Raw genomic sequence first — 16,137 nt, forward strand, 5'->3', positions numbered from 1 at the left:
TAACAGTATTTTCCATTAAATTATAAAATAATGTCATTTTTACAATGATAATTTAAGTTTGATTTAATTGAATTTAATCCTCATCCTAAATTTGGATTGTACAGGACGAACTCCCACCAAATCCTCATAGATATAGATACAAACAAACGGTCGAGACACCTAAATTCAAACCACCTTAGTATTTAAGAGAGAGGGGAGGAGGGTCGTCTAAGATTGAGTTTGAGTTTGAAAGATGAAGTAACATTAAAATTAAGTAAAAAATGTTAGACGACTATTATTTAATACCTCATAAATGCACATGTTATGAAGTATACAGTTTTTTAAAAAGTTTTTAAAATAAAAAAGTGTGTAGTTGATGAATAAATATGATGTAATATAATTGAAACAAAGGTTTGGAAAGAAGAGGGAGGGACGGTGCATTGAAGTGTGTAGTTAGTTAGGTAGTTGGAATTGAGGGTCCCACTAAGACTGTCAAAAACTTTCCGCAATTTTCGCTTAAAATCCTTTTCTTTTATTTTCTCCTCTTGTCGAGGCATTGATTCCTGAAAGGGCGTGAAATGGAATTATTTTCTTAATCGAATTTGTAATTATATATATACACTTAAAGTTGATAAAAAAATATATATATTCCTCCTATTTTATTTAATACAATCATCCATTTTGTAGTACAAAAAGATTGGTAGATCTCCCCTAATTTCATAAACCCATAAATTATTTTTTATATTTTTTTATGCAACAATTTCATTTATTTATTGCAGGGTAAAAAGGGCAACATAAGCACGTGACAAAAAGCTGCAAACCCATCAATCTGTTTGACCCAAATACTTTTGGTCTTGTTAGATGTAAATGACGTGGGCCCCTCCCAGTTTTTCTTTTCCTTTTTATCCCATACATTCACCCACTCCTCTCACTCTTCTTTCATTCTTTTTAATTACTCATTAATTTACACTAATCAACTTTTTTGATCTCTTTCCTAATTTCTTACTCAATATATCATCCCTTCAATCATCAAACACAAAAAAACACGGGTCCAAATAAAGGAAAGGATTGTGATATCCCACATTAATTAGAGAAAGGAACCTCAAAGATAAAGCTATTTTTAAAAATCTCCAAAGAGGAGAAGCCTAAAAGATAAAGCCAAAAAAAGATAATATATGTTATCGGGGAGATTCGGCTAGTATTGGTTTTTGAACCACATATGAGTCTACAAAATCAGTCCTCTAGTAATTGGTTGGCACAAGGTGGTGTACCCAAATGCAGTCCTCTAAAGTGGAGGAGCTTTTAGGGTATTAATGTTTGAGAGGTTATGGTTAAATGAAGGGGGCCATATTACTTGTGAAAACATATACTTATTTATTGCATTAATCAATATAATTAATACAAATTAATAAATTTTGGCTGCCATTTATATTTTACGTCTCCAAACATATCCACGCATTCAACTCCAATTTATCTTTCAATTGGAATAAATAAAAATATCAAATTCAAATTAAAGTAATGTTGAAGTCATTAGATGTCGAATCTAAATTTGAATTCTAGGTATGTTTTGTTACAAATGGTATTACCTCTCTTTATAAGCTTGAGGATGAACTCTTTTTTAAGTAATTCTATATGGAGGGATGTGACCATGTCACAAAAAAAGCAGACAAAGGTGGGAAATGTCAAATCGAGATCACTATTAAATAAAAATATAATAATCCAAATTAAAGTATTTAAAATCCACTTGATCATGCCCAATACCCATAAAAGAAAAGAAGAAAAGGACTTATTTTTGAAGATGGATATGTTTTTTTATTTTGTAAATTTAAAAAAAAAAAATTGAAATAAGGGAGAGTGTGGGTTGTCGGTGAGGAACCGAATCCTCAATTATTATTAGGAAAGAGGAGAGAGACAGAGATTATAATAAAATAATACACAATAAAATCACAGGATCTCTTCTCCCAGTGTTTTCCAAAAAATTAAAATTTTATTTTCATATATTTAATACAATTTAAAATTTATAGAAATCATATTTGAGTATAAATATTAAAAAAAAAAACAAAAGATAGGGCCCAATCCATCCCATCAAAGATGATATAATCGTTGTAAAAACAGGGCATGCATGTGCTGCGCATTAAGATACTCACATGGACACAGTCGGTCGCTAAGTAACTGGAGTGGCACTGGCAAGCACAACCCCAACACCCAACTTGGACAATCTTTCCTTTTCTTTCCTTCTACTAATCAATCAATCTCCACAAACTATATATATATATATATATATAATGCTTTAATGTTGGATTCAAGTAATTAATTGGTAAAAGTAATAAAGTTGAAAAAGGATAAAGAGGAAGGGTTTGAGTTGCATGTGGGTGGTGGGTGGCGGGTGGCTTTTGTTCCTTCACATGGACACTCCCCTCCCCCAATATTCTATGCCTTAAATCATTGCTTCACAGTAAGATAGTCTAATTATTTAATCAAATAATACTCTCACTTTTTTTCTTTCAAATACTCAACATGGGCTTGGGGCCTAGTTATTTAGTGGGCTCGTATGCTCGACAAAATCCCCATTTTAAGCCCCCTGTCATCTCCATGGGCGCGTTCGAACACTTATTTAGATGGGTCAGCTGCATTTAAGGGGCCGAAAAGTTTGGGCCCATTTTCTGGTCTGAATCCGTCAGAATCAGAACTTTTAGAACAAACACTTCATCAAATGGTTTGTGAATATTATGAGCAATATGATTTCAAGACAACGGTAAACGGGTAGGAAGCCTCGTTGTAGGTTAGTAGAGGAATGATTTCATGTTTTAGCATTGATGGATATATAGTATATAAGATGTTGCACGAATAATGGGAAATTTTTGGTAAGGCTGCTATATTTCATCTTGGATTCTAATTTTTCATTTATAAGTACAATGGGAAGCTAAAAAGGAAAAGGCTAATCTAGTGTTGTATTTAGGGTTGCCTTCTTTACTCATAAAACCTACCACCACAAAAGGATCTCCATTGCTGTCACCCACTAATATTCATTCATTTATTTCTACATCTTTTCAATTGCTACTACCTCAGTTTGACCAAAAATTAATGTCAATTGCCATACATCTTAGGTTAAATTTGGTTCGGTTTCACATAAAAGGCATCACTTTATTTAATAATTGTTCTATACCGTTATGATTGTCTATTTATAAAGGATTGTGTCGGATTTATCGTTCATCAAATTTGTTTTTGGTAAAAAGATTACGTCTAATCCAATCATAAACTTTATAAAATGTGTTCTTAAATATTTGAATTGTGGGGATTGAATTTTTTAAAAAAATTAGGTTATTTTGTACACATTTTGGTGGACAAGTGGGTTTTGATTCAGAGATTTTCACTTTTCAAAACTCAATATTCAAACAACACTATAATATTTTTAAATACTTTACCCTAAATATTATCTTTTTTCCCAAATCTAATATATTCCCCTAATAATTTGTATTTTGAATAACCAAAATTATTGTTATTATTATTATTTACTAATTTTCAATTTGTTTCTAACTTCTCATGCAAAAGTAGGATTATTGTTGCGATGTTGTTTAAAGAGTAAGAAATTAAAAAGAAAACTTTATAGAAAGTAAAAGCTAGTTGGAAATAAAGTGAGTAAAATATATATATAAGCGAAAAAATGATAAAGTATTCATATTACTTAAAAATATAATTGAATTTGTAGGTAACTTTTCATATGTTTCTAAAATTTTAAATTTAATATTGAACAAATTTCTTTGTAATGGCATTAAATCTATCGTTAGGAGATATTGTCTTCTAGATTTTTTCTTTCAGGTTTTCCAATCGATATAGGATCTCACATTCTTAGCTCATTCATTCACACATTTGGTTGTATAAAAGAAAAGGAGAAGATTTAGGTTTTGATTAGAATATAAGGAAGAAAAAGCGACGGATTTGAAAGAGATGTAAAGGGAGAGGAGGGAAAGTTAAAGAACATAGGAAAAGGTTGAAGATGAAGTGCAGGGAAGTATGATACAAAATCAAAATGAATGAGGTTGTCGGCTGTGCTGTCCCCTCTGCTTGTAAGTAATGGAAATTTGGTTTAGGTTTAGGCTTAGGTTTAGGTATGCGTAGGGTGCCCTGTCCTTGTTACAGGACCCTCCTCTGATCATCATGCACAGCCCTACCACCACCACCACCACCACCACCACCACCACCTCCTCCTCCTCCTCCTCCTCCTCCTCCTCCCCTTTTCTTTTCCAAGGGACCCTCTGCCCCACATCCTCGCCAGGTGCCCTCCCTTTTGTCCTTTTAACGTCCCTTCTACTTTTCCCCTCTTCTTTTTAAAATTTTTCATTTTCTAATGAGAATGCTAAATTAAATTCGTGACCTGACATTCTACATTACTGTCTGACTTAAATATAAATATAAATATAAAATGACATGACATAACACGAACGATAAGATTTTGAACTATGAGAGATGTGATTAATAGTAACAATGAATTTATTGTAAATTTGATTTGGATTTTGAAAATAATTTGTTTGGAAAAAAAAAAAAAAGGGAAAATGTAGGGCAGAATGCATGTGAATGTCTGCAAATAACATTGATGAGGCATGAGAAGGAGGAGGAAATTGGGGTAAAAATGAAAGAAAATAAAAATGATGATGAAGTTGTCTGAAAATATGAATCCCCATGTGGGTTTGTCAACTGCTTTAGTGTTACCACTCACAAAATCCTCAACCATTTTTTTCCTAACTTGTTTTTCAATACATATTCATCAATACCTCATAATATAATTCCTAATCATTCTTCTCATCTTTATACTTTTCCTTTCAGATTCTCCTTTCAAACCTTTAAAACGTGTCTGTTATGAAAAAATTTCTACTCTTTTAAAGAGTGTTAACCAGATTAAGAAAGAACAAAAGGCAAAGAGAGAGGTGAAGAAATATGGATCATAGGTTTTTTTTTTTTTTAATTAAGAATATTAACACAAATTTTTACTGCTTATGAACTAAAGAATTTTATACTTTAAATTTTAGAATTTATTAGAGATATAATATGCACAAAAGAAAATAAAATGAATTAAAATTATATTTTAAACCTTTTTTTAAGAAAAGTAGGAATTTGTTTGCAATAAATTATCGTATTTGTGAGTTTCAATACAACCGTTCTCTTTGCACGCTTTTCTATAATAAAACCATAGCTGCAATTTCATTGGTTTGATGACGTCAAACAAAATTAATCCAGTCAATCAATCAAATAATTCCAATTAAATCCCGCAGATTTCCGTGCCAAATCTAACGGCTTATTATCTCTCATCACTACGATTCTCCATCAGGTGCGTCGCACACAACCATATCTCAATCCTCCATTCCTCCTCTAATTTTAATTTTTCAAAAAAAGTTTTGAGAAATATCTATTTTGTTTTTATTTTCTTAGAAAGTGGTCCAAAAATATTCAAAACGTCCATTTTCGAATTTCAATTTTTAAAAATTTTCAGTTTGATACACCATTATTTTTCTATTTAATACTCACTCATTTAATATTTCACTCAAATTCAAAAAAAAAAAAAAAAAAAAAAAAANTTAAAAAATATTAAGTTGCGTATGTATTAAGCACTGTATACTTGACATCATAATCATTTCATGAAATTTTGTCTCTTAAATTTAAAAATAAAAAAAAGTTAAACATTTGATATTCCAATTTATTGACCTAAAAACAAAATTATTTATTTTCTTCGGTATGATATTTTAGAAAATTTGTAAAGTTAGTGGGACAAAAATGAAAATTAAAGGCATCCTAATTAATTAATGAGTAGAAGGACATTTATTGATGATTATTATATTCAATTTGACTTTTTCCAATCCACCATTAACATTGACTTATTTGAATTAGTGGACGGACACGTGGCGCGTAGGATGAGGACTGAGACACACGTGTACGGCACGTGGAAGGGGTGGCCAACAGTTCTGATAAGTACGAAACAGGCAGGATTGTAATTAAATGAGGAGATTAAGGAAGACAAATAAGGCCGTCCCGTTGTGTAAATATCTTAGCTTTCCAAGGATATTTTTGACCACATGAAAATTACTATTTATTATTATTATTATTAATTCTCTTTTTTTGATTTGTTACATCTATTGCCATTGTTTTGGTCCTTTGGCTTCCACGTTGCCCAAAGAATAATTAAAATTTTGATGAAAATTTAGGTCCCTTCGAAAATGATGTTGCCTTTTTAAATAAATAATTAAGCATCTTTCTAAATTACAATTTTAACCCTCACAATTATATTAAGCTTTTTTCTTTAAATTGATAAATTACACTAAATTTTGTAATGTTAAATAATATTTTTCAACAAATTAAAAACAAAAATCATCATCTAGAGATTTTTACATTTATGTCAAATTTGGAATTTATGTATATTAATAAATAGTGTTTATCCTAATGTTTGAAAACCATGGATGTATATCAACATAACATCGACAACGAAGGGAATGAAAAAATTAAAAGTTTTGTAAAGTTTTATAAAGACAAAATCAACTAAAATATAAACATATATTAATAAAATGTATAGTTGAAATATAAAAGCCTAAAATAATAGATATTTTGAAAACTAGATATGTTTCTTTGTTGGCTGTCTAATTGTTTTGAAAATTACATCCATTTTTAATTTTAGATTACTAAATGATTTTAATTATATCCTTAAACTTATAAAAAAATTTATTTCCAATTCTTGAATATGGAAATTATTTCATTAGAGATTTTTTATTTTTTTTTTCAGTAAAATGAAGGGCATAAATTCACTCGAATTTATACACACCCATTAATGAAACATGACACGTCCCATGATTTTCAGCTATTATTATTCAATATTTTATAAAAATATCCTCTTTTTATTATTTCAATAAATTTAGTTCCCACTATAACTCCAAATGGTGTATTGTAAAACTTTAAAAATTACCAGAATAATTGAAACTAGCATTTTTGGATTAAAAGTTATCATCAAATTATTAATTCTTTTTTGAAGTATTTATAAAAAAAAATGTTGTATTTAAAAAATAAATTTCCTTCTTTCACAAATCATTCCAATTCATAGGAATGAAATTCATAATAAAAAAGAATAAAAAACAAGCATGGATAGAAAAATAAATAAATAAATAAAGAATAAAGGAAAGGGAAAAAAGTGCAATAAAAGCGGTCCATGGCTGTTGACAAAATTAAGAAATGGATTACACACAAACGCAGTCAAATTATGGGAGACCAAAATTCACTCAACCACCACAAACAAACAAATTAAAAAAATACACGATAAAATTATTAGCCGAGTCAACTCGGTCCATAATCCCCGAGTCATGAATTCCCACAACCCGGTGAATTATTTCCCTATTTCTTTATTTTATTTTAATTTGAAATTAAATAAAAATAAAATCCCCTCTTTTTTATTTATTACACATACAGAAAGATGTAACCCCAAGTGGACCCCACTCCCTGAAACTTAACCACACACTACAAAACCATAGTTAAGAGTTTAAAAAACTAACAAGCTTAACCTGGGTTTACAAGTACCACCACAAAACTCAACCCCAGATTTTTTTTATTATTTTATTTTATTTTATTTTATTTTAAAAAAACTAAAATAAAACTTGTTATTATTATTATTATTATTATTATTATCAACAGTCATCACTGCTCATCATCATCTCCTTTTTTCCTCCTCTTCTTCTTCTTCTTCTTCTGTCTCTCAGTTCTCTGGTTTCTGGTCTCCGACTTGTAATGTTCAAACCCAGCGCTTCCCTAAATTTATTTTTTTGTCGTTGTTTTCTCCCAATTTTCTCCACCAACAATCATCCACTAGGGTTTTTTCAAGTTCTTCAAATTTTCATTTTCATTTTAATTCTTTTTTGTTGTAAAGGGTTTTGAGGCTCTTTTAAAAGGGGTGTTTGATTTTTCTTTATTTTAATCCCCCACCCTTTTTTTTTTTTTTTTTTTTGAGTTACACTAAATGTTTCAGACATGGACTTGACTCCTGCGATTTCCACCGCCGTCGCCGCCATTACCACCGGCGGAGGACCTGTCAAATCCCCTGAATTAGACACCGACACGCCCATCAAAATCCAACCCACCACCAAATCTCACCCCTTCACCAACGGTGTCCTCAAGCGCCCCCACCACACCCCACCGCCTGTCGTCTACAAAGAATGTCTCAAGAATCACGCCGCCAGTTTAGGTGCCCATGCTTTGGACGGCTGTGGCGAGTTCATGCCCTCCTCTACCGCCACCGCCTCCGATCCCACCTCCCTTAAATGTGCTGCTTGCGGCTGCCACCGGAATTTCCACCGCCGAGAGCCGGAGGACTCAATCGCCACCCCGACGACAACCCATATCATTGAGTACCAACCTCACCATCGTCACCACCCACCGCCACCTGCAGCAAACCGAAGCCCAAGCTCTGCCTCTCCTCCACCGATCTCCTCCTCCTACTACCCTTCAGCTCCCCACATGCTTCTTGCCCTTTCCGGCGGACTGCCGGAAAACGCCAGCGGTGGATTCCACCACTCGATTCTGACTCCAAGCCCCAATTCGAGAAAGCGATTCAGAACAAAATTCACTCAAAATCAAAAGGAAAAAATGTATGAATTTGCAGAGAAAGTGGGTTGGAAGATTCAAAAACGAGACGAAGATATGATCCAAGAATTCTGCAGAAACATCGGAGTGGACAGAGGCGTTCTCAAGGTTTGGATGCACAACAACAAGAACACTTTGGGGAAAAAAGACGGCGCCCAGAACACCAACGGCAGCGGTGGCGACGGCGACGAGAAAATGAACGGCGGCAGCGAGCCACACGCCGCCGCAAATGGGTCGTCTTCTTCGTCTTGATCTGAATAAATTGTTGGATGGATGGATGTTAGCAGAGAGTATCAGAGATAAAGAGTAAGCATCTTTCCTTTTTTTTTTTTTTTTATTGTTCTTTTTTGCCCTCTTTTATTTTCTTAAGTTCATTTTCTAATTACATTTCAATATTTTCTCATCCTGTTTTCAATTAAATTAACCAGAACATCACCGTGAAATTGAAATATATGCATAGTTCATCATAAACCCATCAATCACAACCACTAATTACTTTAATTACCCACTTAATCATCTTCTTCTTCTTCCTAATCTCAGGAATTTTAATAATTAAACAAACCCATCATCAGGGAATCATAATTAGTATCGCTAATTAAGCAAATCAATTCATGATCTTCAATTTTATTATTATTATTATTTTAATTAAATCAGATTTAGAGAGAGAAGAGGAGAGAGGGCTTTGTTCTTATCTTGTGTCTGCGAGAAAGCAGCAGAAAGCGTTTTGGTTCCTGTAAATTATTCCAGACTATCCCAAGGATTTGAACAACACAGTATTCTTTTCTTTTTTTTTTTTTAATTTATGGAATAATTTGTATGATTAAGTGAGAATATATGAAAGCTTAGGGTTATATTAGCAAAAGTGGGAACGCCTTTTTATTATTCCTCAAAGAGCAAACAAACAAGCAAAGGCATAGCAATCTTTGTTGTTGTTTGTTAGCGTTTGGGGTTTTTATCCCCTAAAATTATATAACAAACTATTTAATTTTTTTGATTAGTGCTGGCATGTGGTATTATAATATGTTTAATATTATAAACTTCCCTTTTAAGGTAATCTTAGATACTATATTTTATTTATGTATTATTTAAATAACAAGGATGATGATGGGAGCTGTACTTTCAAGTGTCTTGTCTCTTGATTTGCATTATCACTTTTAAGCTTTGTTTAATCTTTTGGTCATTAACTACTAATTAATCATCTCTTTCCCCATTATTATTATTATTATTATTATTTTAAAAACTTAAAAGTAGTATTTAAATTCTTTGTACCAAGGAATGAAATGGTGAAGGGCGTTATTATTAAATATAGAATTTATGTATTTAAAAAAGGTTTTTAAAAAATGACAAAGATGGGAGGGCTAGCAAATCCGAAGTTGGTGAAGAGCAATAAAGTTGATAGGGCTACTAAACCGGAAGCCATGGAACCCTCTTTTTCTTTGGATACAGCTGTTTTCATGTACTTTCCTTTTGCTTTTGTACCCCATGCCCATCTCTTCCACTACCTACCATACACACCATATCTCACATCCTTATAAGAACGTGAAGACTTCTCTCTAATATACGCGTTCGATAATATTTGCTTGCTTTGACCCGAAGGAAGTTAGGCTAAATAATAATTAGAGAGTGGGGGATGATTCAAGTTGGGAGTAATTATGAAAATTTTGTAAAGGGAATGAGAGTCTATAATTATAATTATAATTCAAAGTTTACAAAAGTTTGAATTCCATGATTAGAAAGTTGTGAACCTTACACAACACAACCCCCTCTCTTCATTACCTCATGCTCACCCATTTGTGCCTCTTTTTTGGACTTTCAAATTTGGACGGTTCTTCTTTCTATAAATGCTGGGTACTTCTTATACGGTTAAGCGTTTAATGAGAAATACATGTGAAGGAGGATAAAACATGCTGGAAAGATTCGTATTAGTGTATGAGAATAATTAGTGTGACTATATTGTATGAGTGTTGGAAAATGTCGGGGTTTATTATTTGAGTGAAATCAAAATGGATTAACGTGAAGGTAGATTCCCAAAATTTCATATATGTTGGTGGACATATACAAATTAAGTCTAATCAATCTTGTTTTCCTAAATAAAATCATTGATACTTGATTATGTGAATTATATCCAAGTATAAGCGTGAAATGCTTCAAAAGTTGCATGATTGGACAGGCCTGGATTCGACAGGAGTCTAATCTTGCATCACTAAATGGGACAATTTATTTGGGTTGTTTAGTTTTATCATGGTCACCTAATATTGATTTTAATTCGCAAAATATTGTGTTTTAATATCAATTGCGGGAAGGATGAAAAACTATGGTAGCACCTAGTTTAGTGTTACGATGTGTCGTATTCCTCGGTCACATCATGACACTTGTACGTTTCGATTTTTACATGGATGATGTTAGTCCACGCGTAGAGATCACAACCTACTCTCTTTATAGTATATCTGGGACTTAATTAAACTCGAGAGAGCTTATTATTCCACCTACCATCTAACAAGTTAGTGCTAAGGTAATTCAAATGTGAAAAGAAAGAGAGAAAAAAAGAGAATATCGCGAATTGGAGTAAAAATGGTGGAAGAAAAGAATGCCTCACCCAAAAATAGTAAAGCGAAGGGCAGAGTAAAAAAATTCCCCCTTACTCACGCGCCTAAAGGTGTTGCCCCAGGAGCGTGCATCACATGCGCCTTTACGCTCATCAAGTGGCCGTGGGCTTTTTATTTACTTATATATTTTCTTTAATAATTCGAAATGAGAAAATTTTGAGAGCGTCGCTTTTTGTCTTCATATTCATCCTCGTCACCCTGTAATTTCCCCCTTTTTCTTATTAAAACAAAAATAACCACGTGTCATATTCCATTTGGTCCAAGTGGAATCCGCGTCAGCCTGTTATTCTCCCGTCAACTGCCACGTTATAAAAGCGTACTGTTGGATGCCCGTTTACTGCAACGTCAGTTCAGTGCCTAGCTGTCATGCCACATAGGATTTCTTATTCATGTATCTCTCTATTCACTGGCTTCTGTTTTGATACTATTTGTAACATTTAAGGTTTAAAAGCTGAATTTGAATTTCAAATTTTGAACATAAAATACAAATCTAATAATTTGGGTTTCCATGTGATTGGAATCCAAAATGAATTGCATAAGAATGGTATAAAATGAAAGGGAATGGTGATAAATCAAATCAAATTCTTAAAAGAAAAAACTTTAAAAGCCGTCTCAATTAATAATAATAATCTTATTATTATTATTATTATTATTAAGGGGAAATAAAAGAGACAAAAATCATGTGATAAAATTGATGATAAATAGAAAGAAAGAAAGGAGAATTTGTAAAACCAACAAATAATAAAACATATGCATAGCATGTGGTGTGGAGAAAATAAATACAAATATTATTTTCTTTTTAATATGAGACTATAACACACGCACATCACTTTTCTTTCATTTAATTAATCTTTTTTTCGAAATATGGATCATCAAAAAATAAAATTCCTTTTTTTATTCCTAATATAACAACTTCTACCTTTAATAATATTTCATTATCATTTTGTTTTATGTGATTTATTATACAAAAATCACTTTTTTGTTTAAAAACGTTTTATAATTAATGTCTTAATCTCGAGTATTTTCACTAATCATTTATTTTTATAATAAACCTTAATATTGGAAAAGGTAAAAAAGGAGAAAAAAAAAAAAAAGGATGAAAAGAAAACTTTTTTGTTTTTGAATGTAATATTTGAATTTGAAAGATAACACATAGCAACAAAAAATAAAAATAAAAAAATAAATAAAATGAAAAAGTGAGTAGGAGGACCACAAATTATTTACATATAGGGAATAAAAATGGTGCATTTTAATAATGCTGTGGTCCTTTATTTTTTTATTTTAATTTTTTTTAAAGCCCATATCTCTGACTTCCATACTTTTATATTCTTTCTAGATAATTCTCCTTTTTATTTATCAGATTTCTCAAAATTCCTGAAAGAATATAAAATGAATTATTATGTTATAATATCATTATTTTATATTAAAAACACAATTATCTTCAATTTTTAGAAATCTGATAAATCAAAACGAATTTATTGTTATATTAAAAGAGATATTAAAGGAATTGTTATGTGATGTTAACATATAATAGAAATTGAAGAATAAAATATGGACTTCTCTTCTCATGGATCAGGCCCAATGTCTGATTTAAGCCCAATTTCTTGGGCTGAAAAGCCCATATAATAATTTTTTCCCCCGGGCCTCAAGTTGCTCATCAATCAATGCTGACGTGGACAAATTATAATATTTAAATTTCTTATTCAAGTATTTTGAATTTAAATAAAAAAAAGTTGATGAGTTCAAAGATGATCCATCCATCACCTTCATTTCACCAATCACCATCTATCCTTTAATATCTTTCTTTGACTTTATGGACATTATTAAAAAGAAAATAGTTGACCAGTTCTAAGATCATCCATCGCCTTTCATTAACTTCTAAAAAGGAAATTAAAAATAAGTAAATAAATAATCCTTAAACTTGTTATAAGATGAGAGAGGCCAGTGGTAGAGTGTTCTAGAAACTGAGAGAGGCAGCTGAAAAGGATCAAGTCTCCACGCAACCTTGTAGACTAGGATTAAGAACCTTGTCGGTGTTGACTTTTTCTGTACTTCCAAAGTCAAACACAAATCCAGAGTTTCACCTTGTCGGTGTTGACTTTTTCTTTACTTCCAAAGTCAAACCCAAGTCCAGAGTTTCCAGTTCGAATATATATATATATATTTTATACATCATAACTTAATAACAACAATAATGATGATAATTATAAAAATAATAATAGATGAACCAGGGTTTGAAGTAATTGGATACGTCCTTTTCTTCTCAATTAATTTAACCAAATAATGTCATTTAAATCCATCAATTATTTTGTCGTGAAACTAATTCAGCTATCCTAACTTGGGTTAAGCTAGCTGGTTTCCATTTGGTTCCTTTTTTAAGATAAGAAGAACATGATTTGTTGACTAGCATGTTTCGCATTTTAATATTTAAAATGTAAATGCATAAGTAGTTCACATGGTACTCTTAATAAGGGCTTCCAATCCCATCCATCAATAATTTATTTTGGTTGGTAACAAAAAGCTCACAATAAGATGAAATAATTATAGCATAAGATGCACATTGGTGTATATATTATAGAGGTAAAGATGTCAGAAATATGAGGCTTAATGATTGGGGTTACAAAAAGAAAATAATTTAGAGACTATTGTTGTAGACCAGTTATTGGGCAGGATGATCATATTGGCCATTTTCTAAGTGCAGCAGTTTTTGGGTAAGAGACCCCCTTGACTAAGTATTGATTACTTCCATCCATGTTCAAAATATTTAATAACCATTGTTTGGAACTCTTTAATAACTACAAAATACACATCTCTTCCAAATTCGAAGAGATAAATTGGAATAAAAATGAACTCAAAATATTTTGTATAATATATGGCCATATTTATTTGTAATTTCATAAAAGATTATCATACTTCTTTAACTTTTCATCTACTGTTATATCAGTGAAGTAATAATCTTTAGCATCTCCATGAAGCCATTCCTCGAGCAATTGCATTGCCAACAATCCCTCACTTTCATCCATTTCACTTTCCCCTTGAAAAACGCTCGTCTCCGGCGACACCTCCGAATTTGACGATTCAAAATAATCAAAACCCAGAAATGTATCCATCGATTCCGATGAACCCGCCCCACTAATTTTTTCTCCGCCGGAATCCGCCACCGGCGGTGAGCTGGACCGGCAAGAACTGTTCGTCGGTGGGTTTTTGTTCCATTCTTCGAGCCACCGTGCGATGTTGTCGGCGCTGGAAGCATATGTCGGAATTTGGCAATTGGGTGTTTGGGACTCTGCCATCGGCGGCGGAGGCGGTGGGGGTTTGGAGGTTTCGGGCGAGATGGCGTCGGAGAGGGCTTGTTTGGCCATTTGAATGTCGGTTTGGAGGCGTCTCTCCCACTGGCCTCTAGAGGTGAAAAGGGCGTCGCCGGAGAGATGGGTGGTCGGAGATGGGTAATGGTTGATGTTGTTGAGATTCTTCTTGAGATGAGTGTTCCAGTGGTTTTTAATGTCGTTGTCTGTTCTCTGTGGAAGGTATGAAGCTATGGCCGCCCATCTGCCATGATCACAATAAATGCATCATAAATTTACCCAAAAGAAAAGGCTCTGTTTTTTAATTTGTTTCAAGTTGGTTGGTTACCTGTTGCCAAGAAGGGCTTGAAGATGAACAATCATTTTCTCTTCATGGGGAGTGAAATTACCCCTCTTGATGCCAGGCCTCAGGTAATTGGTCCACCTCAGCCTGCAACTCTTGCTGCATCTAAGCAGCCCTAGAAGAAGAAGAAGAAGAACAACAACAAGATTTAGAAGAAGAAGAAGAAGAAGAAGATTGGAAAAGGGTCAAAGGGGGTAAAGAAGAAGGATATTCGGTTACCAGTGTTGGCAGGAACAGCCCTCCAATTGGCAGGGCCATGTTGTTGAATGTAAGACACCAAAACAATGTCTTCCTCAGGAGTCCAAGGGCCCTTCTTGACACCTTGTTTGTCACAGCACGGAGGGCGACCCATTTGAAGTGAAGGCTTGATGTTTTTGATTGTGTTTGTGTTGTAGTCAGTAGAAAAAGCAGAGAAATATGGGGAAATGGGGAGTTGGGTGGGGTGTATAAATAGATAAACTTTGGGGACGCTGACAAATTAAGCTCAGAGAGAAGAAAGGGATAGAAAAAAGAAAGAGTCAAAGGGAGGAGGGGCAGCATTAAAGTTATACACAGCAGAGGTGGAGGAGAGACATAAAAAAGTCAAGGCTGTGGGTGTGGCTATAAACCCAATGCCGCCTCTCCGCCTCCCCAAACCGCGTCGCATTCAATGTCATCCTCCTCACTGCATCATTTCTTTCTCTCTCTCTTTTCCATTCTCTTGTGGTGCTTTAACTATGGCTTTCGTGACCTCGATATCTCTGGTTATATGCTTATGGTATAGATAATGATTTCCATTCCCTTTAATCTTGTATAGTGATCGTATCCTTAGGATCATTTTCTTTCAAATGTACTCATATACACTACGTGAAGCTTGAAGAATAGACGACGAGTGAAACGCACTTATTACAACAAATAATATCAGGAAGAAAAAAAATATCAGGAAGAAAAAAAAATCATGTGTGTGAAATCTCATCAACAAAAGCAAATGATATCATAATTGGAAGGCAAAAAAGTCAAAATATCAAGATCTTATTAGTTGTCTTTGCCCCCAAAAAAGAAAAAAAACTTATTAGGCCAATACCCATCACTCTCTCTCGGTCCCGGTCCCGGTCCCGGTCCCTATCTAATAGAATATTAAAAATATCGCAAATATTAAGTTAAGTCGTAAGAGTTTAGACACAAAATGAACAATATCATATTATTATAGAAATAACGTGTCGGTTGGTACGAGACCTCTTGGATGAAACAAGAAAAACAAAGTGAGGAGAGTGTTACCGTTACAAGTCGTGATTACCTCTACCCAATAATG

At 33.0% G+C, this 16,137-nt stretch overlaps 2 protein-coding genes across 2 annotated transcripts; one reads left to right on the top strand and one right to left on the bottom strand.

Moving 5' to 3' along the window:
• The first annotated feature begins 7,646 nt into the window (after positions 1-7,646).
• Positions 7,647-9,361, top strand: LOC111482340 (zinc-finger homeodomain protein 9-like). The gene has a single exon (XM_023128078.1). It carries the CDS (start codon positions 7,981-7,983, stop codon positions 8,842-8,844), a length of 864 nt encoding a protein of 287 aa, XP_022983846.1. The 5' UTR covers positions 7,647-7,980; the 3' UTR covers positions 8,845-9,361.
• A 4,604-nt stretch (positions 9,362-13,965) lies between these two features.
• LOC111482333 (myb-related protein 306-like) lies at positions 13,966-15,510 on the bottom strand. The gene is made up of 3 exons (XM_023128070.1): positions 15,066-15,510; positions 14,832-14,961; positions 13,966-14,747 (listed from the first exon to the last, which is right to left on the bottom strand). The coding sequence occupies exons 1-3, from the start codon at positions 15,196-15,198 to the stop codon at positions 14,093-14,095; spliced, it is 918 nt and encodes a 305-aa protein (XP_022983838.1). The 5' UTR covers positions 15,199-15,510; the 3' UTR covers positions 13,966-14,092.
• Positions 15,511-16,137: the final 627 nt, after the last annotated feature.

The sequence above is a fragment of the Cucurbita maxima genome, unplaced genomic scaffold (genome assembly GCF_002738345.1).
Source record: "Cucurbita maxima cultivar Rimu unplaced genomic scaffold, Cmax_1.0 Cma_Scf00007, whole genome shotgun sequence".
Classification (NCBI taxonomy): Eukaryota; Viridiplantae; Streptophyta; class Magnoliopsida; order Cucurbitales; family Cucurbitaceae; genus Cucurbita; species Cucurbita maxima.